Below are 27010 nucleotides of genomic sequence, written 5' to 3'. Positions count from 1 at the left end.
ATCTGGTCCACCAAACTAATCTTACATTCCTAGTTTCCCTCACACTCCAAATCTTGTGCATTCTGCTGCCCATAGATCTGTAAGATTAATTGCTGTTTTCCTGAGATCATAAAACATAACAAGTTTCTGGAGGGCAAAACAGAGGAACACAGGGTTGGGGATGTTGCTTAGTCATAGGACTTGTGCCTAGTAGGCAGAGTCTCTGGGTTTGATCCCCAATACCACAAAACAAAACAAGACACCATAATCAAAGCCCTCACAAAAGAGAAAACAAATCCAAAATAAGCAACCAAAATAGGCTCTATTCAAAAAATATAGTTATTATATATTTATCCTCAAAAAGCAGTCTTATAGAAAGCAAGAATTGTTTACTGGTTTGAAAATAATGCCAACCATATGTGGAGATAATAACAGAGATGAATTCATAAATCCTTTACTTACTTAACTAAATGGGTTGGGCATAGATTGTATTTTCTTTAAAAATTAATGTTTTATGGATTACATATTGCTTAATGACACATGTTCAAATAAACTAAGCTACATATTATATACACCATATATATGTATGTTTACTCCACCCATATGAAGACTGAACTCAGAACCTCGTGCATGCTAGCAAGGGCTCTATCACTGAATTATACTCATGCCCTGCACTGATTTTAATATGAGCTTCTTCCAGTTCATCAAAAGCAAAAACGTGGGCTGGAGAGATGGCTTAGCAGTTAAGGTGTGTGTCTGCAAAGGCTAACAACCTGAGTCTGCTTCTCTAGTACCTACATAAAGACAGATGCATAAAGTGGTGCATGTATCTGAAGTTTGTTGGTAGTGGCTGGAGGCCGTGGCTCTAGTCTGTCTCTCTTTTCCCTAACTCCCTCTGCTTGCAAACACACACACACACACACACCACAAATACACATACATACCACAACTTGAAGCTATATAAACAAAAGAGATTAAGGAAACATGTTTTTATCTTACTCAAATTCTAAAAACAGTAACAGATAAAACAAAAAGATTAAAGCCAATAAGCTATTATTATACATTCATAATTTTAAAATAAGATGGTGGCTTTGATATAACTATAGGTTAAAGATATCCAAGTTCACACCCACAAGGATTTTCTACTATAAAATATCTTCAGGTTAGACTTTGAGAACATATTTTTAGAAAGTTAGTTCATTTGTAAGGAACCAGAAACCTTATAGTTTTAGTTTTGTACACAAAGCTTATGTCTGACCTTCAATTTCTCTTTAAAAGCACTTTAATTACTTCTAGTAGCTGGTTCCTACATTACTATATTTATTACTGGTATAAAGGATGGTATTTTAGCAACTAATACTGTTAAGGGTAGCAAAGGAAGTATATAAAAGGAAACTGGGGGCTGGAGAGATGTCTTAGTGGTTAAGGTGCTTGCCTGTGAAGCCTAAGGACTCAGATTTGATTCCCTAGGACCCATGTAAGCCAGATGCACAAGGTGGCACATGCATCTGGAGTTTGTTTGCAGTGGCTGGAGGCCCTGGCATGACCATTCATTCTCTCTCTCAAATAAATAAATTATATACATAGATATATGAAATTAGCTATTTTCAAGATTATGTAAAGGTGATAGCAGAAGCATTTATTCAGGAAGATAGCTGAATTAACAACATTTCAAATAGAGAATGAAAATGTTGTTCCCTGGTCCAAATCTAAGGTCTTTATCATATGCTTCCAATACACAGGCATATATAATGGGCCTTTACACTTAGCTTTTGTTGTATTTTATATCTGTTTAGAAAATTCATTTAGCATATGTTTCTGTTCTCAACAGGTACATTTTTTCCCTTTTGGCTTTTTGAGACAGTCTCTTGCTTTACAGCACAGGTTGGCCTCAAACTTTTAGAATCCTTTTGCCTCAGTCTTCAGTGCTGAGATTACAGGTGAACACCACCATGCCTGACAGCAGGTAGACTTTTAAAGGAAGTGCTAATTATGCTTCATGTTAAATGATTTTGCAATGCATCATTTGAAATTTCTTTACAAGTTGCTAATGAAAGACAGGGAAGGAGGAATGGAGCGATAAGTTTACCTCAGTTTACTTATTTTCTCCCCTCCTGTCACTCTTTCTTTCTTTCTTTTTCTTTTTTTAAGGCAGAGTCTCAGGCAGCACAGTGTGGCCCCAAACTTATTGGCTATAGGTGTGATTGGGCCACCACTCTCAAGTCTTCCTTTTGGTGAGGAGGGTACTTAATAGGTTGGTATTGTATATATGTAAGTAGAAAAATAGATTAATGGGAGTGAAAAGGCCCAAAGTGAGGTCAGGGGAGGAGATTGAGTAAAGGAAAGGTTGAGAGAGGGCTAATCAAAATCTAAGAGGATGCAAATAAATCATATGGAATCCTCTGGTTTTGGACAATGGAACACTCAGGAGCCATAGATTGATGCTAGAAAAATTTTCAGTGCCAGGGATGGGATACCTTCCAGTGAGTTGATGGCCAGGGAGGGACCTGATGTCCCCAAAACATTATAGGCCATTGCCGAGGCCCTTGGTTTCCCACCAGGAATTGATGCTAAGACCCCATTGCTGAAGACTCCACATACTTGGGCTGCAAGGCCACTGAGAAATCCTGCTGGAACTGAGCTGATAACCTCCTCCATGTAGGCCAGCTGACAGAAAGCTAGAAGAAGCCATTCTACATGTAGTTCAATGGGAGAGATACCACCAGTGAAGATGCTCAACAGTGGACACTGTAAGCCTTATAATTGGCCAGGCAGGCCAAATGAGCCAACAGGTGCAATAGTGGCATGTCTACCATGGTGGAAACCAACTGTCCTCCAATTGGACTGGAGGCCTACTCCATGGGGGGGGGGAATACATCCCTGATACTGAAAACTTAAAACAGGGGCAGTCATGAGCCCTAGGGGTGTAACATCTGCTGATGTCTGGGTAAGTGTATATACTATGCTTACCAAACTGCCCAGTAAGCACTTCTCTTAATATTCATACCCATATATTCATGCTACTCTCACTTTGGGTAGAGAATCTTCTCTTTTCAGATAGCAGTGACCTTTGGACAACTCAGAAGGTATCATGGTGCTGGAAAGAAGTGATTAGAGTACTGAGTAACATCTCGATCACACCTTCCAAGGCTCAGGGTCTAATGTGGAAGAGGTGGTGGAAAGAATGTAAGAGCGCTGGGTGTGGTGGCGCACGCCTTTAATCCCAGCTCTTGGGAGGCAGAGGTAGCAGGATTGCTGTGAGTTCGAGGCCACCCTGAGACTCCATAGTGAATTCCAGGTCACCCTGGACCAGAGTGAAACCCTACCTCAAAAAAAACTTAAAAAAAAAAAGAATGTAAGAGCCAAAGGAAGGGTAGGACTCCTTACAATGTGCTCCCTCCAGACATAAAATGGCCTCGATATCCATGACCTCACAGTGCCTGACACTACCTACACAAGACCATCATAAGAGGAGGGAAAGATCATGACATCAAAATAAAAGAAAGACTGATTGAGATGGGGAGGGTATATGATGGAGAATGGAATTTCAAAGTGGTAAAGGAGAGGATGAAGGGTATTACCATGGGATATTTTTATAATCATGAAAAATGTTTAAAAAAATTGAGAAAAAGTAAAATTAAATTAAAAAAAAGTCTTCCTTTTGGTTAGAGATGTAAACTACTGTATAATCTTTGCTATAATACTGGCAGCCTCAAGAATTTCTTTTTTACAAGCATGCTACAGATGCATTCCTGCTCCTAAGGGAATGAGAAACAGGTATTTCTACAGCAGCTCAAATACTCAGTCCTGTCCATCACCCTTCGCTCACCCCTCCTCCCACTCAGTTCACTCTTGCTCTTGATTACCATTCTACCTTTACAGGTTTTATGTACATTTGCCCCCTGCATCTACATACTTTCTACATACTTTTAAAGGACACATGTGACATGTAAACAGAAAGGAGGAGGACAATCCCAGCATTTACGAGACAGAGGTAGGAGGACCGCCATAAATTCGAGGCCACCCTGGGACTACAGAGTGAATTCCAGATCAGCCTGGGCTAGAGTGAAACCCTACCTTAAAAAAAAAAAAAAGAAGAAAGGAGAAGAACTAAAACAAACTGTATTTTAAGATGCCAGAATGAATGACACCTGAACCTCTACATGCTACTTAAGAAGATAAAGCTGAACTTAAAAGCTACTGGGAATCAGCTAGCTCTAAGAACAAGTAGTAGCAGCAGCTATTCTGAAATAATCCTTAAGTCAGTCTCTTTGGGCAGCAGCAGGTTTGGAACAACATACAGGCCCATTTCTATTATGAAAACTAGTGAGTTTTGTAAATTCCTTAAGCTTAACATCTTGTTTTTCATGGCAATGCCCTTCCCTAATTACTCTACACACTAGGATTCCAGACTTATTGTTAAATTGATTATAAAAGTGACAGGCCAGTTCCTTATACCTGACTAAGTAGTCCTGAGCATAAATTAGGTGCTCTGGTATGTGGTATGCTCTCCTTTGGGTCTGGACTGATATTAGTGTACAAAAGATCAGAAACAGCTTACTAACTGGTCATAATTTGAGCTCGTGATTAAAACTGTTGGAGAACCTGCAACTACTGATCAGAGCGCTCTCAATAGCTGCCTTTAAAATGTCACGTTTTCCAATATGGGGCTAATATTAGTTAAAAAAAAAAAAAACCCTACATAAATATTTTATTTCCATTAATACACTCGTGAAAAAATGTTCACGATCAAAGAAACATCAGTAAGAAAATTCATATAGAGATATTTTATGAAAAGTAAATCATAATGCTTTTTATTCAATTTTTAAATCTAAAAGGTAATTCTGAAAATTTCTTAAGCAGTTCTACCTTAATGCCCCCAATTTCTAGAAATAAATATTTCTGAGTCATATGTATGTAAAGTACTGTACTGTTATATTCTTACAAAAACTGTATTATAAGTTGTTACAATTTCTTAATTCTTCATAAATTTATTGGGGCTAAGACAAGAGAACATTGCCTAAGCAACACCTCCTTTGGAAATGGACTTTTGAGCTTCTCAAGGTCATCAAGAATGTTATCTAAAAACCCCTCTGAGCAAATAAAATGTGTTCATAAAATATTACACATCTTGCAGGAACCAAACAGGACATACTCAAACAGGAAAAGTCTGCTTTCACCTCAACACTGATCCCCTTTGAAAATCACTGCACAGTCTACATTTCAAACATAGGAGCTGTTATATGTTTTTATCAAATTATAAACACAATGCCTATATAATTAAAGAGTTCATTTTCTCCAAATATCTAAATTTTCTTTTAAAGAAATACTTAAACAATATTCAGTTTAATTTTTATGTAAGATTTAGTAAGTCAAAATTCAAAATATCTCAGAGTTGTGAATTTTGAAAGGCAAAGGAAAAAACTAACCAGTGCTAAGAGATGTGTAGCATGTCATACAACCAAGTCTTATCTCTATGTACACACACACACACACAGAGGATTCACATAGGGTCTCCTGTTTCCTAGGATAGCCTTGAAATCACTATATAGCTGATGATGACTTTCAACTTCTGATTCCTCCTGTCTTCACCTCTTGAGTCTTGATATTACAAGTGAGATCATACCTAGCATATAAGGTGGCTGGGGATTGAAGCCAGGCTTTTTGTATGCTAGTCAATCCTTTATCAACTGTTTATCCTTAGCCCTCTTGTCTTTTATTTTGTTCCACCTATAAACAACTTAAGAGAGATCTTTGACAGACATGAAAAAGATTTTATAACTTTTTTTTCCTTAGATAGAATTAAAAAAAAGAACTGACATTCTCTTCTAAAATGATTACTGTAGTGGCAGAGGATAAGAATATCTTAATTTTTAAAAATTATTTTTTATTTATTTTATTTGAGTCAGAGTGGGAGGGAGAGAAGAAGCCAGATAGAGAAAGAGAATGGGCACATCAGGGCCTCCAGGTGCTGCAAACAAACTCCAGATGCATGTGCCACCTTGTATATCTAGCTTATGTGGGTCCTGAAAAGTTGAACATGGGTCCTTTGGCTTTGCAGGCAAGTGTCTTAACTGCTAAGCCATCTCTGCAGCTCTAAATCTTAATTTCATTTTTATATAAATGTCAGAAAGTTTCAATTATGTCAAAATATTTTGGAATTGCAGAAAGAAAAAAAAACACAACAGTACTAATTACAACAAGACTTTTGCCCTTGTGCTACACTGTACCAAATACATAAGATACTGCTCTTGTTTAGAAGGGCGGTTTGATTTTTTTTAAACTTATTTCTTATAAACTATGTTTTCTTCTGCCTTTTTTTTTTTTTTTTTTTTAAGATAGGGTCTCACTCCAGCCCAGGCTGACCTGGAATTTACTATGTGTCTCAGGGTGGCCTTGAACATATGGTTATCCTCCTTCCTCTGCCTCCTGAGTGCTGGGATTAAAGGAGTGCACCACCATACCTGGCTCACTCTGCTTCTTTTTTATTTTTACTTTAAGTAAGAAGAGACTAAAGAATTTTGCATTACATCAGATGCCTTTCTATGGAGTTTTTCTTATAAATTAGCTTTTATCATTGCATTTTCAATTTCAAACTGAAACACACCTTGAAGTAAATTCTATCTAAATGATGTACATAGATATTTACCATAGCAAGTTATATAGAACTGCTGTTATACAGAGATCACCTTAAAGGAAACAACTTCACAATGGTATCAAATGGTCTTTGATTCAGTTAATGAATATTCTCTTAGTTATCATCAATTTAAAGTAATAGAAGAGATTTAAAACTGGGGAAAACCTACACACTGATCGTTTCTCTAACCCTGACAATCTTAAGCCTGAATAACCAACAGGTTCCCCCTGTGTCTGGTCAATAAGGATTACTTGTCGGCTGACATGAAGGTAAACTGCCATGGGTCAAGCCACACTCTATAGAGCTTTCTAGAATGCCAATGAATTCAGAGTATCTACTTTACTATGCAGTGCAAACAATAATACTTCATTCTTTGACTGGGAAAAAGAAAATATTATCTGACTTTTTCTTCCTTTTTTGTTTCGTTTAGTTTTTCTAGAGCTCTAGTTTGAGCCTATAGTGCAACATATTTTGGCATTAGCTGATATACCAGGTAATTGCTTATTCTGGGTCTTTCTAAAGATACATTTTATTGCATTTGTTTACTTTAGATTTAGAGGGTTGGAAATGTTAGGGCTTGAGATACGCAGTATATTTCTTATAACCAAGACTGTCTCCTTGTGATTGCTTCTACAAAAGAATATATGATGTTGACGAACGTGACTCACTTTACAAAGCTATGCTTGTAACAACTTTCCAGGACCACAGCTCTTTTGCTACAGCAGGAACATTTGTATTTACAACACAGAACCTGAAACACCTACATGTTGTTCTGTATAACAGAACATGTTTCTCTTGGCTGAAACAATGTTTTATCTTCATATTTGAGCAGGAATTTATAAATAGGTCACTCTTAGTATTCTGGCCCAAAGGTCATTTATGCATTAGCTTGGTATAAAGTAACACAACGAAGTACATGTAATAGCACAAAATATCTGCAAGTCTTTTCACATCCACATGCACAGTTACCATCAGAAGTCTTCTTTAATTCAGTTCTCAGTTTCTCCTGGTCTTCTATGAGTTTTTTGTTTTCAGTTTCCAAAGTCTGTTCATCCTCTTTGTTATGGCTTTTCAGTACCTGCCACAGGAGTTATAGGACGAAATAAGCTTAGATTGCAATATCTAGATGACTTGAATCAACTAAAATCAGTGATCTTTATGATTTTGTCCTTTTCAGCACTTTATAATTTCTTATAAAATACTTTGGCTAACAGAAACTTTGATTCACTTGATTCTTTACATGCTCTTTATATTTTAAAATCAATTCTAGATTTAACAAATTTGTAATTTGTCCCCCCAGGCAAGAACAATTAAAATCTAAATAGTAATATAATTGATTGCAAATATCACACAACAAAAATTTCCTATTTTCCTGTGTAGCTAGAAACTATCATTGTTATTACCTATAAGAACTGGACCAAAAGAACTGTGGAGGAATTCAAGTTACCAAGAATGATACATCAACCTTTAAAAATAGGTACCTGCGGGGCTGGGGAGATGGTTTAACGGTTAAGACACTTGTTTGCAAAGCCAAAGGATACAGGTTTAATTCCTAAGGACACATGTAAGTCAGATGCACATGGCACATTCATCTGGAGTTAGTTTGCAGAGGCAAGATGCCCTGGAATACCCATTTTATCTTTCTCTCTCTTTCTCACATAAATAAATAAACAAAATATTTTTAAAAATGTACCCACTTGCACGAGTCAGCTGACTAAAGTGGCAAGAACTTGGCACGGACAGTTCCCATATTAGATAAAAGATGGGTTGGAGAGATGGCTTAGGGGTTAAGGCACATGCCCATGAAGCCTAAGGACCCAGGTTCGATTCTCCAGGTTCCACGTAAGCCAGATGCACATAGTGGTGCACATACCTGGAGTTTGTCTGCAGTGGCTAGCAGCCCTGGCATGCCCATTCTCACACACACTCTCTCTCCTTCTCTCTCTAATAAATAAAAACAAAGCATAGCTGGATGTGGTGGCACATGCCTTTAATCCCAGCACTCGGGAGGCAGAGGTAGGAGGATCGCTGAGAGTTCAAGGCCACCCTGAGACTACAGCCTAGGCTACAGTGAGACCCTGCCTGGCAGGGAGGGGAAGAAAAGAACAACCCAGGAGAATTTCAAACAGTGACAGAACAGAAGCATTTTTATTGTAGGGCAATTAATATTCTAATATAAGCTGTGGTGGTTTGACTTAGGTGTCCCCCATAAACTCAGGTGTCCTGAATTCTACATCCCCACCTGATGGAGATTTGGGAATTAATGCCTGCTGGAGGCAGTCTATAGCTGGGGGTGGGCTTATGGGTATTATAGCCAGTTTCCCCATGCCATTGTTTGGCACACTCCTGTTCCTGTTCTCCACCTTATGTGGGTCAGGGGGTGATGTCCACCCTCTGCTCATGACATCGTTTTCCCCTGCCATCGTGAAGCTTCCCTTCAAGCCTGTAAGCCAAAATAAACCTCTTTTTCCCACAAGCTGCTCTTGATTGGGTGGTTTCTACCAGCAAGGTGAACCTGACTGCAATGTAAGCGGATACATTTAACAGATAAAACTCACAAAGTTCTAGTGAGGAATGACTAGATGCAAATGTTTTAGAATGTAAGGTGAAATGAGGAATGAAAATGTAACAGGCACATATTTTTTCAGAAACAATTTTTAATCTTCAGTAATTTCAAGCTCATAGAAAGGTTAGCACAAGGACATACAAACCAGTGTAAGATCAAATATAGTACCACTGTGCTACAGTAGCAATTACAATGATGAAGAATTAAAAATAAGGAATACATATATATATATATATATATACACACACACATATTATATAATACATAATATATATTAATATATATCTTATATTATTATATAATATATATTATATAATATGTATGTATGTATGTATATATTTGTGTGTGTGTGTGTGTGTGTGTGTGTGTGTGTGTGTGTGCGCGCGCGTACATGCATGCGTGCTGCCGAAGCGAGCACAGGAATATACTTTTAAATGGCTTTAGGAACTCGGAAGACTGAAATATCATGACACAAAACAGGACTTCAGACCCTTTGATATTAAGTAAGAGCAGGACAAGAATTTCTCCAAATCACTTTTAATTTGTTGTTTACTTTAAGGTTGGAACAACTCTAGCCTGGAAAATAGAGCTACATTTTTAAAAAATCCTGACTAGAGTAAGAAACCTGAAGAGCACTGTTAAGGACTACTGCACTGACTGCAGTTCATACAGTGTCTAGTGATTACCCAAATTGGATGGGAACCACTGGGTTTTAGGAATGTTTACAGTGACTGCTTGAATTATTGTGCCACTGACTTGGAAAAGTTGGACTTGTGGCAGTCATAAATAAGCTTTCATTACTGCACCTGTAAAATTGTCCAAATTATTAGGTGTGGCTTCATGCTGAGGGAGATAAAGATCCCTGAACTCTGAAAGACAAGCACACAGATGCCACTGTGCACCTGCCCTCATCCACTTTGGGAAGAGTGGGAAGCAAAAACAAGAGCAGTGAGAAGTAAAGCTTCATGATGTCTGCCATTTTAAAGAGATGAAACTAAAATCAACTGGTAGCCTGGCATGGCAGCATGCATCTGTAATGCTAGCACTTTGATGGAAGGCTGAGGCAGGACTGTGAGACCTAGGCCACCTTGGGCTGCATAATGAGACTGCCTTGAAAAGTAAGTAAAGAACAAGAAAGTCAATTGGCCTTTCATAATTAATTTCCATTCTATTAACTGAATATAAGAACAGAATGAGTCTTGGGCATGGAAGCAAGTCATTTCATAAGCTAACATAGAAGAGGAGGGCACATAACAAACATGAATTTTAGAGTCAGGATGCCTGGATTGAAACGTTCTGCCACTATATGATTTTGTACAAGTTGGTCATCCTTGTTAGACCTGGTTCCTGGGATGTAAAATGCAGAAAATAAAATTCAAACCTCATAGGACTGTTGTGAGAATTACAAGTTAATACTTCACTGTGAAGCATCTGAAGTAACACTTGGCATAATATTAACTATTATGTTGAGTTAAGGAACCTTGAAGTTCAGAACCTGTGAGTAACTTGCCCTAGGTCATGTTGCTAATTACTGGCCGACATCAACTATCACCAAAGTTTCCTGGATCTCAAGATTATGTGGCTTCAGCTAGATAATATTCCTCCAGTATAGAATGAAGTGATATTTTAGCAATTTTCCTCTTCCTTAGCCACTATTTCAAATCCTACATGAAGTACGTTGAAATTGACATCTTTTTACATTCTCATCTACGGTTTTATTGGTTACTTTTCTGGTTGATTAGTTACATTCTGAGCACTAACAGTAGTTATGTCTAGTTCTAGGCTTTGTTTCCACTGTGTTCTTGAATTAGGTAATGCATCCATCTAAGCCTCCTCTGATGAGCTAAGGCTACTGACTGGGTCAAAAAGCTATACAGGGGCTGGAGAGATGGCTTAGCGGTTAAGCCCTTGCCTGTGAAGCCTAAGGACCCCGGTTCAAGGCTCGGTTCCCCAGGTCCCACGTTAGCCAGATGCACAAGGGGGCGCACGCGTCTGGAGTTCGTTTGCAGAGGCTGGAAGCCCTGGCGTGCCCATTCTCTCTCTTTCCCTCTATCTGTCTTTCTCTCTGTGTCTGTCGCTCTCAAATAAATAAATAAAATTTTAAAAAATAATTAAAAAAAAAAAGCTATACAGGAAGGGAACCAAGACAACAATAAACTGGAGGGAAGGAAAAGCTACAAACGATATTGTGAGAGGGCCACGAATCAGTGAACATGAAATAAATGTCCTATCAAGGGTAACTGCCTTTGAAAAAAATTCTAAAAATACTTCGAGGAGAAGTGATTTCTTTGAAGAACAAGAATAAATTAAGTCCATTAAGGTATGTCAGAAAAGTAACAGTTTTAAAACTATAAAAATGTGTTTGCAGCCAGGTGTGGTGGCATACACCTTTAATCCCAGCACTTGGGAGGCAGAGGTAGGAAGATCGCCATGAGTTCAAGGCTACTCTGAAACTACATAGTTCCAGGTCAGCCTGAGCTAGAGTGAGACCTACCTCGAAAAGCAAAAGACAAAACAAAAAAAGAATGTTGTTTGCTTATAGCTCAAGAGTAAGACAACTGAAAAGGAAATGAAAAAGCACTGTCCCAATAGTACTTATAACTCACCACATTATAATGATGTGCATAATCTAAAACAACAGGGATAGCTTAAGTCTTCCAATGAACATAAAGCTTGTGTGCTCTTAAATCTAGTTATCATATATTAATCGAGGATTTGAAGGCTGTGGTTTTGTTTCTACTGTTGTGAATTGAGATCAAAGGACGGCAATGAAGCAAGTAACATTAAAGAACACGATGAAGCTGACTATGCTGCTGAAACAGTCCCCAGAAGGCCAGAGCGACTTAACGCCAGTGTCTGAACATAAAAATGCCAGTCTCTTCATTTCTCAGAACTACTCTTCCTATATAAGAAAGTCTGGAACACATGAGGTCGTCATGCTTGGGGGGCAATCACTTATCCCCCCTCTCTCTCTCCGGCCCTAGTTCCATTAATTCTTTTCTCTAAGAAGCAAATGTAATGAAACTTATGAGTCTTCATAGGAACTGAAAACACGGAAACTGTGAAATCTGACTCCTAATCTCTAAATTTAAGAAAAAATATACCCAAAGTATTTTTGAGTCTTTCAAGTTTTCCATTTTTGTTCTTGTTTAATCACCAAGGCAAGCATCAGTACCTGGCACACTCTCTGTAAGTACTGGGGGAGAGCAGCAAGAGTTCCTCAAAGGACTATCAGCAACATTACCAAAGTAGAGTCTTTAAAAATTATGTGCAGTCACCAATAACCTCTTCCTACTTCCCATGTAACTTTAGCCAAAAGAAAAATGGATACAGAGAATTATGAAGATTTAGAGTACGCAGTAAACTTAGTGGTAATGAAGGAACAGAAATTCATACATTTGCTCCTTGAATCACAGGAAATAGGTCAAGTGGCATTAATTTACTACTGAGGGCAAGCAAGGGAACATAAGCAAACCTAAAGAATGGTAAAAATACATCTGAAATTTCCAGAGAACAATATTGCTAATTGAGGCCACTTTCTGCTAATAAATGATGAAAATGCTATCTTGATACTGAAAAATCCTACATAACCCATTGTGAATACTAGCATTTACATAGATGTTTAAGAAGATTACGTACCCATTTTAGTTTTTCATTCTCTTCCATGAATTTTTTGGCAGCCTTATTGGTATTTTCTGCTTGTGCTTTAAGCATTCCCTTGTTTGACAGTTCTTTTGCCAGCTGAGTAATAAGTGTAACCAGCCGCCTCAATACTCTAAGGATAAGAAAGAAATCATTTGGAATAATGCATAACTGCGACTTTAAAACAAATAGCCATGGCCAAACAACTCCCTTTGGGCACAAAGGAACAGTAGTGGAGGAGGGAGGTGTTTACATGGAACATGGACCTTTTAAAGTCCAAGTCTGTCACTGAAGACAAGCCCTGGGGTCCATTCCTTTGTTAGAACACCAGCTTTTAGAGTACACAGGTGCAAGACGTAGAAATAGGAGAATTTTAGATATTATGGTAAAGCTAACAAGAATTTTTCTTTCTTTTTTTTTTCTGGGAAGGGTCTCACTCAAATGCAGGCTGACCTAGAACTCACTGTGCAGTTCCAGGCTGCCTTTGTACTGACAGTGATCCTCCTACCTCTACCTCCCAAGTGCTGGCATTAAAGGCATGCACCACCATGCCTGGCTATTTTATTTATTTATTTGTCTCTCTCTTTTTTTTTTTCTTTTTGGCTAAGTCTAAAACTTGATATTTAAAGAGTATTGTATAAGGCTTGTCAGGTCTAAAACACCATCATTCTCATCTGTTTATAGGTAGTAGATAGAAATCATAATTAAATTCTTCCATTATTCATTTAGCAGTTATCTCCTAAGGAACTACCAAGTGCTAAGTACTAGGCCAGTCGCTGGGACACAGCAGAAAGTAAGCTCAGTCCTTCAAGAGTTTTAAGTTCTAGGTAATTACATGGTATTTAATTACAGCTAAAATTATAATAGAAGTTCAAGTGTATACATAGTCAAAACAGCACACAGCAGACCTATGTACTTGGTAAGAAATTATGGCCACAGAAAGCTTCCCTGCGAAAGAGAGCCAGTAGTCAAAGAGGGAAAGGAAGAGTGTTTTAGTATAAGAAACAGCCTGTGTGAAGAGTTGAAAGTGGGAAAGAGTGAGGTATGCCACAAAATTCAATAAATACTTAATAATAGGAGTGGGGTGTACTGTACACACTGGAGAATGGTGAGGGAGGCTCCAGAGAGCCAGCAACTAGATCATTCAATGCCCAACAAACTGAGCTATTATTTACTTGGGTATATCATGTGAGTTCTTTTATAAAGATGTCAGCAAAGATAGCTCAGTATATGCAGAAAAAATGAGAAGACTAGATATATGAAAATAGTGCTACTTTTTACTTACAGCCAAAAAAATAAAGAAAATCCAGAAATGTACAGATTTCTTTGAGATCTAAAGAGTTTCATTTGCGTATGTTCATAGGCACTAGACCGGCCACTGGAGCTCTTCTCAATGACATGCGTGGAGGAATACTTTCTGACTTCTCTCACAGCATCTGTTACAGAAACAGAGAAACCTTTATTTTTGGTTCTTAAGAAAATAAAGTTATTAAAAATGAGAAATAAACTGGGCATGGTGTCCCATGCCTTTAATTCCAGCACTTGGGGGTAGAGATAGGAGGATTGCCATGAGTTTGAGGCCACCCTGAGGCTACATAGTGAATTTCAGGTCAGCCTGAGCTAGAGTGAGATCCTACCTTGAAAAACCAAAACCAACCAACCAACCAAACAAACAACAACAAAAAAAACAAAGAGCCGGGCATGGTGGCACACGCCTTTAATCCCAGCACTGGGGAGGCAGAGGTAGGAGGATCGCCATGAGTTCAAGGCCACCCTGAGATGACAGAGTTAATTCCAGGTCAGCCTGGACCAGAGTGAGACCCTACCTCGAAAAACCAAAAAAAAAAACAAAACAAAACAAAACAAAACAAAACAAAAAAAACCAAAAACAAAGAGAGAGAAATAATCAGGGCATGGTGGCACATACCTTTAATCCCAGTACTTGGGAGGCAGAGGTAGGAAGATCCCTGTGAGTTTGAGGCCAGCCTGAGACTACATAGCCTGAGCAATGGTGGCCCAGTATATCTATGTGGCCCAATGCAAAATCATAACTTTTTTTTTTTTTGGTAACTCAATTGTATGGATCTTCAGTGTGAATTTTGTAGATGACATTGTGTCACAATATCATGCAAAAAAAAAATATGTAACCTGCAGGCTGTGGGGTTCAGACAATTCTTTGTTTGGTATGGCCCAGAGAAGCCAAAAGGATGGACACCTCTCCTAGTGCTTACCATCACTGCACTGTCATCTCTTGCTTTGTAAAGCAACCTACTTGACAGTAATAGTATAATCAATCCCAAGCTTGTCCTGTCCCTTACAGTACTAGTCCCTTACAGTACTAGTCCCACGTTAGCCAGATGCACAAGGGGGCGCACGTGTCTGGAGTTCGTTTGCAGAGGCTGGAAGCCCTGGCGCGCCCATTCTCTCTCTCTCCCTCTGTCTTTCTCTCTGTGTCTGTCGCTCTCAAATAAATAAATAAAAAATAAAAAATATATTTTTATTTTTATGAGACAAAAAGGTGGGGGGGAGGGGAGGATGGGTGCATCAGGGCCTCCAGCCTCTGCAAATGAACGCCAGATACACGCATCACCTTGTGCATCTGGCTTACATGGATCCTGAGGAATTGAACCTTGGTCCTTTGGCCTTGCAGGCAAGCACTTTAACCACCAAGTCAGTTCTCCAGCCCTTTATTAGAATTTCCATTACTTTCAGCAATTGATGCTTTAGACATATTTCATTACATACAACTTCATTACCTGGTTAGCACCTGATCTAATGGGCTTGCTCAGGAAGTGGCTCTTTTGATGCTTCCAGATTGGGAAGTTTGAGAACAGGGAGCACTATTTCTTTCATTGATACATAGATCTCAGCTTGTTAGTATACATAGTACATTTTTAGTGACTGCATTCTTATATGGCCCAGAAAAGGTATAGCTCTTACATGTTTAAAAAAGCAATAGCTTTTCATGTTACTACCAGCATTCTTGACAGGTTTTTGCTTTATAAGAGATTACACTTAGAAAATGGAGGTCATTCTCTCTCTCTCTCTCTTTTTTTTTTCCAAAGTAGGGTCTTACTCTAGCTCAGGCTGACCTGGAATTCACTATGTAGTCTCAGGGTGGCCTTGAACTCATGGTGATCCTCCTACCTTTGCCTTCTGAGTGCTGGGATTAAAGGTGTGCGCCACCACACCTGGCATCATTCTAACTCTTATTTACCTTTATTTTGCAGCTTTGAATATAACTCACATTCTACGGAAGTAATTTTTTATACTTTATTAAGTAGAAACTTTATATGGACACATCATGTGTTGGTACCATCAATTTCTTCCTCCTTGCTCCCATTCCACTGAGGGCCCTCCTCAGTGGGATTACTTGGCTATAGAACTAATTTTCAAAAGTACATAACTCATTGGTATAGGCCTGGTGTGGTGGCACACATATTTAATTCCAGCACTTGGGAGGGACAGATAAGAGTATCACTATGAGTCTGAGGCCACGCTGAGACTACCTAGTGAATTCCAGGTCAGTTTGGGCTAGATTGAGACCCATCTTGAAAACAGAAAAGGATAAAATTCAGGGGCTTTTAGAATACTGATTATATCCACCAAGATTTGTACTCATAATCACTATCAAATTTCAGTATATTCTCATCTTCCCATAAACCTGCTACTCATGTTTGCCAGTTCTGGGAAATCTACAATATACTCTTGTCTATATGGATTTACTCAACATGGTGAATGTTGAATGAATGTCCCCCAATAGATTCAGGAGTTTATTATAGCGTTAGATCTTCAGGGGCCTGGCTGGAGGAGGTGTCACTGTGGGCGGACCCTAGGGTCTGGCCCTAAGTATGTTTGGGGCTGGATCTGGAGGTGCAGCTTAAAGAGATGCAGAATGTCTCAGTTCTGCTGGAGTTCTTACAGAGTGCTTGCTTTGTGGTGCTAGTATGTATCTATCTGTGTGGACCAGCTTCTTACATCATTATGGAACTTCCCTGCATCTTTAAGTTTCAAATAAATCATCTTTCTTCTATAATCTGTGCCTGGTTTTGGAGGTTCATTCCGGCAACATGAACCTGACCTTCTCTGGAACCTGGATGTATGAATACAACACACTTTGAAGTTTTTAAGAGTCTGTTTCCTTTACTTAGCATACACAATGCTTTTGAGATTTGTATCAGAGGACATATAAATACCTCATTACTTTTCATGGTCAGAAAATAAGTCTCTTATACAAATAGAGCACACAGGGTTTCATTGATAGACATGTGAGTTGTCTCCATTCTTCCTCTATTATGAGTAAAGGTTAGCATTCACATGCATGTTTTGGTGTCAACACTTTTTTTTTTTTTTTTTTTTTGAGGCAGGGTCTCACTGTAGCCCAGCCTGACCTGGAACTCACTCTGTAGCCCCAGGCTGGCCTTGAACTCATTGCAATCTGCCTTTCTCAGCTCCTGGAGTGCTGGGATTAAAGGCATGTGCTACCAGCCTGGCTTCGACACATTTTAGTTTAGTTTCTCTTGGTCCATATGTGTATGAGTAGAGCTGCTGAGCCAGATGGGAACTCTTGATTTAACTGCTTTGAGACAACTTTAAACTGTTTCCCAAAATAGCTGTATGATTTTACAAACCCACAAGCACCATAAGATAGCAACTTGTTACTATTTAGAGGGACTTATTAAGTACCCAGGCAGTCCTAGAACATGCTATGTAGACCAGGCTGGCCTTGAGCAGGTCTCCTCAGATCTCTGCCTCCACAGTGCTGGGATTATAGCTATGCACCACTATTTGTTGTTGTTTATAGCACCATAGTAGTATTAAGTGACATTTCCTTATGGCTAATGACTTTGAGCATCTTTTCATGTGCTTACTGTTTGTACATCATCTTTGGAGAAGTGTGCATTTTATTTTTTCACTAATTTTTCTTTCCTGCCATGTACATGCAAGTTTGCATGTGTGTGGGTATGTGTGTACATATGTGTGTTTGCACGTGGACATGGGCTGACGTCAGTGCTCTTCCTCCATCACTCCATCTTCTTTACCGAGGCAGGGTCTTTCACTTGAGCCAGAGCATGCTGATTTGGTGAATCTACTTAGCCAGCTTGCCCTGGAGATCCTGTTTCTACCTCCTGATTGTCGGGACTACAGGCAGATTGCCAGGTCTGTGTAGCATGTGCATAGGTGCTGGGGATTCAACCCAGATCATCATATTTGTGTAGCAAGCACTTTACCCGCCAGGCTGCCTTCTCAGAACCTACATTTAGACTCTATCCGTTGAACTGTCTCTCAGCCCTATATTTAGATTTGCCAACCGTTTTAAAAGTGAATGATTTGACTCTATTTGTTCTCCAAATGTCCTTCTTTAGAATTTTCTTTTCAAGCTGAAAAACATATAATGAATTTTCACCACACATAATTATTTAAGGTACAAAGATTTGACTGGGCCAAGTTTAATATTTTGGCAAGATTTTTTCATAGTTGAAATACTTTGTGTTAAACTTGCTAGGTTTAAGATGTTGTATCCATTTTGATTCTCCAGAGAAACAATCAATCCTGTGTGTGTTGAGAGAAAGTGAGAGGGAATAAAATGGATTGATTTCAAGGAATTGGTTCATGTGTCTGTGGAGACTTGGTAATTCCAAAACCTGAAGAGTAGCCTGAAGATCTAGGGAAGAACAGCGTTTGCATCTGAAGTGAATCTGTTGGCAGACTTCCTTCCAGTTTAAGTGAAGTTAGCCTTTGTGCTATGAGGCCTTCAACTGACTAAATAGGCCCACCTACATTACTGAGGATAATTTGTTTTACTCTAGTGGAAATGATAGTGGGAAGTGGGAATAAAGAAACAATTCAGTAGCATTCAGGATATGCACAATACTGTGCAACCACTACCTCTGAAATCCATATTTTCATCACTCCAAAATGAAAAAGCTTTCAACTTTTTAGCCCTATTACTTATATGCCATTTCTTATAGTCTTAATTCTAATACCATTTAATATACTAATTTACTTAGTGCCAAACAGATATCCAAGTTTTAAAATTTTTCATCGTTTTAATAAATTATTTATTTGCATGCACATGTGTGAGGGATAGGGGTACCAGAGCTTCTTTCACTGCAAAGGAAGGCCAGATACTTGAGCTACTTTTTGTGTCTGGCTTACATGGCTCGGGAACTGAACCAGGGCCAGTGGGTTTGACAAACAAGTGCCTTTAACTGCTGAGCCATCACCCCAACCCAAAAATAGTTCTTACATTACTATGAAACTATTTAGTATCAGATTTTTTTGTTCTTAAGATACACAAGACACTTTAAATAATTCTCTTCTCTGTATTGTGTCATCTAATACACTCTTTGGTTCATCTGTTCTAGTTTGCTTTAAATCCAAGTTTGCTGAAAATAGTGTGTGATCAACAATAAGGGTGTGACATACAGTCTAATTTTCCATAAATCACGAAGATGGTCTTTTGTGGGTGATTTTTGGAAGCTTTAAAATTACTAGAATGCAATTCTGCTAACATATAATGTTCTTGGGTTTGCTACTTTCTGTTTACCACCCCTAAAACAGACACACATTTATAAATATTCTAGCCATGGCTAGAGGAATATAAATACCTGAATCAGCTAGCTTACTACAGATAAGGCAATGAAATAAGTTCCAAGCAAGATATAAATTAAGCTTGAAGTGGAAGGGTACAAAATAAAGTAATGGAAGGGGATTACAATCAACCTAAATTTATGTATATGTATGAAAACTGTTAAAAAGTTAAAAAATGACACTTGAGTAATGTACAGTTTATGCATTATTTACACCATTGCTTGTGAACAATGAACTATGTATTTTCACATGTACCTCCCCTTATACCTTAGAGCTCTTTAGTAAAGACATTGAGATTTGAAGGATATATTGCATCTGCCTGCCTTAATGTTAACATTTGAAAGTCAAGCTGACAAATCATACTTTAAGTCCTATTTTTAGTATGATTTGCCTCAGAATGAAGACATATTCCTATACAAGCTGCATTAGAAAACTTAAGAAAACTTATGCATAAATAATATATGAACTCTGTAATATATATTAAAAGCTAGCATGGTGATGTTCCAATAAAACTTTATTTACAAAAAAGCATATTTGGCCCATAGATTATAGGTGGCTGTACAACGCTGTTATCACAACTATGGTGAGCAAAAATCCCCTCAGGTTATCTAATAACCACTCCATATTCAAATTTTTCGCAGTAGCTCCCAAATCTCTGGCAGAGCTGCTGTTGGTTCTAAACAAAATCCAGTCGAGAGACAAAGCCTGCATCTAAGATTCCTTTTGGGAGCCTAATGATTCCATTTCTTTGTTACCTACTAGCTAAGGTGGGTACCTAGGATGCTCTTTAACAAAGGAGTATACCATCTAGTAACTGACAAGAGAAGCATATGGTATTGCATTTAAACTTAAAAAAACCTAACAGGGGTTTTAAGAATCACTGTACTTCCCTAAAATTTATATTTGTACATTTAGAATAGCAGAATAGCACCAAATGTGTATCAATATCTACTATAATATCAACTTATAAAAGTAACTGTGTACCAGTAGCAGCATCAACTTAACCAATCAAAAACTATACAACTCATTAACAAGAGAACATCATCAACAAGTAGATTTAAAATGAGGACAAATGCTTACCTAGAAACAGAACAATCAATATGACTATAATGGTAAGGAAAGCTTTGTTCCAAAAACTGGCAATTTTACCCCAGACATTAATTGAAAAAATCCTCTGCCATCTGTAAAATAATACAATTTCCATTTGGCATAAGAAAGCATAAACAAGAAATAGTTTTAGAATACTTTGTAAATACTGAAGCAATATTTTGATAATAGGATGACAAGTATTTATGAATTCTTTGACATAACAAAATCTTCTCATGAAGTACAGAACAATTTCTTTTAGTTTAATAACCTGACATTTGATTATCTTTTGTCTGGTGGCTAAACCATTCATATAAGTAACCTGCACTAACAGAGCTTGCACTGGAGCTCCTTAACTATTCAAAAGTGAAAATAACTTATAAAGTCAATACCTTTAAGAGAAAAACCTTTGGAAATTCTGACACTAACATCATTTTGTGAAAAGAAATTATTCATCTTTTCCCTAATCAGAGTAAATATATTATATACATATATGAAATTGCCAAAATGCAAAAAAATTCTTTTTAAAAAGATGAAGTCTTTTGGTCTAACAATTAGCAGTATTTCAGAAGTAGGAAATCTAATTTTCAACTAATTAATGGCACTAACTTAAGACAGGGTCTCACTATGTAGCCTAGGATGGCATGGAACTTGATAGTCCAGTCTGGCTGTGAATCTGTCATATGCTATATATGCACATATAGGCATCTGCTAACACATTTGGCTCCTGCATACTTATTTGCGTGTGTAGTGCATGAGTGTATATACAGATGTGCATATGTGTATATGACGGCCAGAGGGTAATATCTGGGGTCTTTCTCTGTCACTGTCCACTTTACTTACTGAGTCATGGTCTCTCACTTTAACACAGAGGTTGATGACTTGGCGAATCTAGCTAGCAAACTTGCCTTGGGGATCCCCTCTCTCTGCCTCCTGCCCTGGGAGTATAGGCAGGCTAGCACACCTAAGAGACATTAACATGGTGGTGATCCAAACTTCGGCTGTCATGCTTACACAGCATGTGCTTTATCCACTAAGCTGTCTTGTCATTCCTCTATTTTTATACAGTACAGTTTTAACAACTTCTCCAAGTAAGAGAGTTTCTCTACTTCAACCAAGAAGAAAATTAAAAAATAGTGTGATGTAACATGTATATACATAGTAATAAAAAAACTGGTAATAGCGGAATAGACTTTCACATAAGTATATACTCATATAATTTATCCACTACTCAGGGTAAAGATCTGAACATAGAAATGAGTTGAGGAAATAAACAATCTAGATGAGTTGAGTAATACAAGCAAAGTCAGATAAGTAAGAAAGGGTGAGTTACAAATAGCAAAATGTGACAAAGTAATTCATCTCCAAATTTTAAGTCCATAACATATTCACTGAGTGCAAAGGAGACAAATAAAGATAATAAGCACTTGAATACACTTTAAGCATTTATAACTTTTAAGATGTTTGACTTTTTGATTATGACAAAATTATTCATGAAACCTGAAAAGAATTCTCAGTATTAATTTGATGTTGCTGGTGAGAAGATTGATAAGAAGCTTTTGTTTCTATGCACACAATTCTAAGCATTTCATATGAACAGTATTTATACCCAATATTACAAACATGTTCAACTTTTAAAGAGAATGCAAACAGAAATACCTTCATGGAGATCCAAATGTAAATTTACTTCTTCAAAGGTAAATAAAATAGGGAATCTATAGGGACCAACTAGTAGTTTGTAGTTGAGACTCTGACATGCTTCATTTGCCACAACCACCCTATGAGATAGACACTAGTATTTCCTTTACTTTATAGAGAATCTGACCAGAGGGTAAATTGATTTGCTTAAATGTTCAACAATAATATGGACAGTTGCAATATAAACCCAGACGCTGATGTCTGCATACGGACCTTTAACTAATGGATTATAGGAGAAAAGATTAAAGAGACTAAACAAATATTTAAACCTTTTCTTTTAAGATTATGGTGAGTTTCAGAAAAAAAGATGTGAGTAAACACAGTAGGGACACAAATGACTTCTGTACATGTAGACCATATTTTCTTACATGTACTTATACATGAGAGTATTTATGCCTTGTATGTACATGGACATATATACACCTACCAAATAGCTTCTGGATCACAGTGAGTACAAAACTGTAAATGACAGGCAGATTGATTCAGTGATTATTTTGATGTTATAAAAGATCAACAGACTTTTCAAAGCCTTACTTATAAATCAGGCATTTAGAAAAGATCTCTTGTAGACATAGGATTCTGTTGTTGCAAGTAATATTAAAAACAAAAAACCAACTAGGTGTTATTGAGGACATGAAATTAGAGGTAGGAGATGGATCAGAAAGATGAATGGATTAAAAGCCAGATTCTTGTGTGGACTCTGCCTCAGACTAGCTAGCTGACCTAGGTCAGGGCATGTGCCTTCTGTAGATCAACATGTGCTCTACACAATTAGTGGGTTGGATGAAATAAAAGGTGAACCCCTATCTACAGTATGAGTAAATATTCTATTAAGGAAGAAATAAAGCAATGGTAAAACCGGATAGATAAGGACAGAAGTGAGCTGAGGCCCAGACAGATCAGGAAGAGTTCTGAAAGCTTGCCTGGACCCTGAGTCAAGAACCACCCAGTCCCAGGCTTGTTCTATACTGAGCCTTAGTGGGTAATCTCTATGATCTCGTTTCTTTTATGCCAAGTGTATAAAGAAACATCTTGCAACACTGTTATCAATGTGTTTCATCATCCATGCAATCAAGTTCCCGGATCTAAAATTATACCAATGCTCACGCTGGATAGTTTAGTACTTAAGACTTTAGGTCCTTTAGTAAGGAATAAATACTAATACGTGATTCTGATACTTTTCACATTCAGAACTTTCAATATACATTCCTTAACTATGAGTGGAATGGAAAGAACAAATGGTAATGAATTTCTTTTTCTTTGTACGTTAGGATGCATTCCACTGGCCACTCCATTACGCCCCAAACTTAACATTTTACATCCATCCACTTACATTTACTTCATAGCTCCAATTCAGGGTAATAAAAACAAAACCTGAAGACAGGACATCATAACCATTGCTTTATTATATACTGGCAGTCAAAAGACAAACTAAGTAAGTAAACAAAGACGAGGTCCTTTTCCTTTGGGAAGAAAAACCATTTTCATTTGTACACATGATAAAGTTTGATGCACCGTGATGTTTTGTCATATTGTCACCAGGCAGTAAGTAATCTGTTAAGCGAGCTTAGTTTTTACAGGACCTTTTTCTACAGTTGGCTCCCCAAAACTTCGCACGCAACCTTACGGAAAGCGTTTGCAAGTCACACTCTCGCAGCCTGGGGCGGCGAGGGAACGTACTGATTATCGCTAACGATCGAGCGGCAGGTTTCCTACCTCTGAGGAGGGATAAAGGGCAGACAGAAGATTAATATGAGTCCTATTTCGGCATAAAGAAAGCTTGCAACTGCCACCCATTGGATTGTCATGGTTTTTTGTTGTTGTTTTTTTTTTTTTCTCTTCACACCTAAACAGAGAGACGTTTCACTCGACAGAACTCGGGTGCAGGCCGCCCCCCACATCCGGCCCGAGGGCCCCCACCACCACCCCGTCCCGCGTCCGCCCGGGCGGGACGGAAGGAAGGAGGACGCGGGTGTCCACCTCCGGGTCTCCGCGGCCCAACGCCCCCAACGCCCGCCGGCTCTCCGCCCAGGGCCCGGCGCCTCCCGCCCGGGCCGACCGCCCCGCCTTACCGCGCCCGCCGGCCCCGCGCTCTCGGCGCCGCGCACGCGCGACGTCACACGCCGGCGCCCCGCCCGGGTGACGTCACCGGAGGCGCCGCTTCCGCCTTTTGACGCGTGGGTCCTGAACTCAGGCCCTCAAGCTTGAAGGACCATCACCCACTGAGACATCTCCCAGCTCGAAATTTGAGCTTTTTTTCTTTTCTTTTTCAAACTAGACCTTATTACTCTGTAATTGGTATTTCAAATATATAATCACCCTCCCCCCTCCACGATAACTATATATTTAAGATGTGGAGATCTGTAATGTCTTATCTTTTTAGGTGACAGTGTATTTAACCAACTTGCAATCTTTTAAATTTTGATTTGCGTGCGTGCGCACGCGCGCGAGTCGCTCACGTGCATGGGTCTCTCTGGCCACTGCAAATGAATGCCCTTCCAACTTTACGTAGTTGCCTGGGGAACTGAATCAGACCCATCACTTCTTAGGGTGCTGAGCAATTGTTATACACTATTAAAATCACTATAAATGGTAAATCCTTATTATTTTTGCTTGTGTGGTGTTATGCAAGTGTATGATATGCCCATCCTATGAACAATACGCTTGCCTGGTAACACGGTGTGCTTGTCTATGTAGCCCAAGCAGAACGTAAGTGGTCTACTCCATTGCTCTTCCACCCACTCTTAATTTGAGCCAGTTACTTTTTTTTGGGGGGGAGGGGTCCTCTGCTTCCCTATGGGACTGGGGTTACAGATAACATGTGGCCACACTCAGCTTTTTATGTTGGGTCCTGGGGAATCTAATTCCAGGGGTCTCTTGAGGCCATCATGTTTGCACAGGAATTGCTAACCATCTTGTAAATCCTGACCATTTATATATAATATGTATATATATTTATTTATATATATTTATATGTATGTATATATATATATGTATATGTATATGTATATGTATAAAGGTTGGATAAGAGGTTAATTTGACTTACTGACAGCTGTTAGCTTTGTCAAGTGTTCTGAGCAAATGGCTATTATCAAACAGCCAAAGCCACTCTCATACTGCAACTGGCCATTTTGAACATCCCATGGACTTCTTGAAGCCACAGCCAGTTTCAGTGTATTGCAAACTTTTTACCATTACATGAGTCTGCAGCCTTTGCCACCCAGACCAGAAGGGGAGTGGGACCGTTGTGATCGGTACAAACATCACGATTGGTGCATATACAACCTTTTCTTTGCATGGCTTGCCAATGCCTCCTTTTTGGTAATATAAAGCAGGCTCTTTGGCTTACTTCTAAAGGTGTCTAGGAGACACCCTCCAGTCCTGAATCCTTCAGTATTTCAACATTAGAGTCAATAAAAGGCTTCACTTAAGTGGTCCTTTCTTGCCTGCTTGTTAAAATTAATCACTAGCAGTGTAGGCCGAGCTGGTAATGAAGAGGAGCTGAGGTGACTGTGGAAGGGGTGGGGCCAGGGAGCAACTAGTGGCTTTGGGAGCCTCAGAGGCCCGCAGGCTGTCAGAACAGCACCAGCAGCAGCAGAAGAGGAAACAGTGGTAGCTCTGGCCTCAGTAAACAGTTGGCCAGTGGGGCCAAGAGGAAAATAGATGTGCAGGAAGCTGCCAAGGGCAGAGAAATTGCAGATAGATCCTGCTTGCTGGCAGTGGCAGAGTGCTGCTAAGTCTTAAGAGCCAAGGATTGCAGTCCCCCAATGTCCAGGAGTTGCCACACTGTTCACTATCAAGGGCTGGTGAAACCTAGGCTCAGAGGCTGTGACACTGCTTTCAAGGAGTGCAAGGTCCTGACTTCTGATGTAAGCCTACACCAGAGCTTCTCACCTTGAGGATAGGGGCTTGGGTAATTGAGATCTGCATAAGAAATTTAACCACAGCTAGCTCAGTGCTGTCAAATGCTGAGGGGCAAAAGGCTGCTCAAGATTAGCATTGGAAGAACTTCTCATCTACTTGGTTTCTACTGGGAAGAATAAAAGGACCCCAGCCAGCCATTAGTAACATAATGATCTAGAATGCTTCAAAGTGCCAAGTTTGATATCATTTAAAGAACTCCATGCAGTCTTATAGGTACCTTGAGGTGTGTACATCAATCAGAAAATGTACCAGTTGACTTTCCAATATGAATTTGTAATGTAAGGTGTGAATACAATACAAATCTATTCAGAATTTCTTGTTCATTGTAAGTTCATTTAACTGGCATTTGCTTTACTTTTTCTCTGTACTTTCCTACTAACTTACAGATGAATGACTCTTTTTAAAATATTTATTTATGAGAGAATACGAGAAAGAGAATGATGGGCATGCCTGAGCCTCTTGTTGCAAATAAACTCCAGACTCATGCAACACTCAAGTTTCTGGTTCTGTCTAGGTACTGAACCAGAGCTGGGAGCCTTTACAATCAAGCACTTTTAACCAGAGACACCTTCCCAGTCTGAATCATAGTTTTGTTTTTTTTTTTAATTTTTGTTTCTTTTTAACTTTTTTGTTCATTTTTATTTATTTGTTGGAGAGTGACAGTGAAAGAGGCAGATAGAGAGAATGGGCATGCCAGGGCCTCCAGCCACTGCAAACGAACTACAGATGCATGCGCCCCCTTGTACATCTGGCTAACGTGGGTCCTGGGGAATCGAGTCTTGAACCAGGGTCCTTAGGCTTCACAGGCAAGCGCTTAACCAGTAAGCCATCTCTGCAGCCCATGTTTCTTGAGGTAGGGTCTTGCTCAAGCCCAAGCTGACCTG

At 38.9% G+C, this 27010-nt stretch overlaps 1 protein-coding gene and 1 non-coding gene across 3 annotated transcripts in view; both read right to left on the bottom strand.

Moving 5' to 3' along the window:
• Bcap29 (B cell receptor associated protein 29) overlaps window positions 1-24318 on the bottom strand; it is a 45519-nt gene extending 21201 nt beyond the window's left edge. Inside the window, exons 1-6 of one of the 2 annotated variants that reach the window (XM_045135924.1) lie at window positions 24275-24318; window positions 23919-24048; window positions 20499-20599; window positions 14110-14260; window positions 12822-12957; window positions 7586-7694 (exon numbers count right to left, since the gene is read on the bottom strand). In XM_045135924.1, the coding sequence (XP_044991859.1) occupies window positions 7586-7694; window positions 12822-12957; window positions 14110-14260; window positions 20499-20599; window positions 23919-24010 (589 nt within the window). In that variant the 5' untranslated portion in view covers window positions 24011-24048; window positions 24275-24318. Of the gene's footprint in view, window positions 1-7585; window positions 7695-12821; window positions 12958-14109; window positions 14261-20498; window positions 20600-23918; window positions 24049-24182; window positions 24202-24274 lie in introns of those variants that run through there. The other variant, XM_045135923.1, reaches the window with a different exon arrangement.
• Window positions 3640-3771, bottom strand: LOC123455463. Its single transcript, XR_006633932.1, has one exon. It is a non-coding gene; the product is annotated as a small nucleolar RNA U109 (small nucleolar RNA).
• Window positions 24319-27010: the final 2692 nt, after the last annotated feature.

This window comes from Jaculus jaculus, chromosome 16 (genome assembly GCF_020740685.1).
Source record: "Jaculus jaculus isolate mJacJac1 chromosome 16, mJacJac1.mat.Y.cur, whole genome shotgun sequence".
Lineage (NCBI taxonomy): Eukaryota > Metazoa > Chordata > Mammalia > Rodentia > Dipodidae > Jaculus > Jaculus jaculus.
The sequence above is the reverse complement of the archived record's forward strand: the minus strand, read 5'-3'. Positions and strand labels throughout refer to the sequence as shown.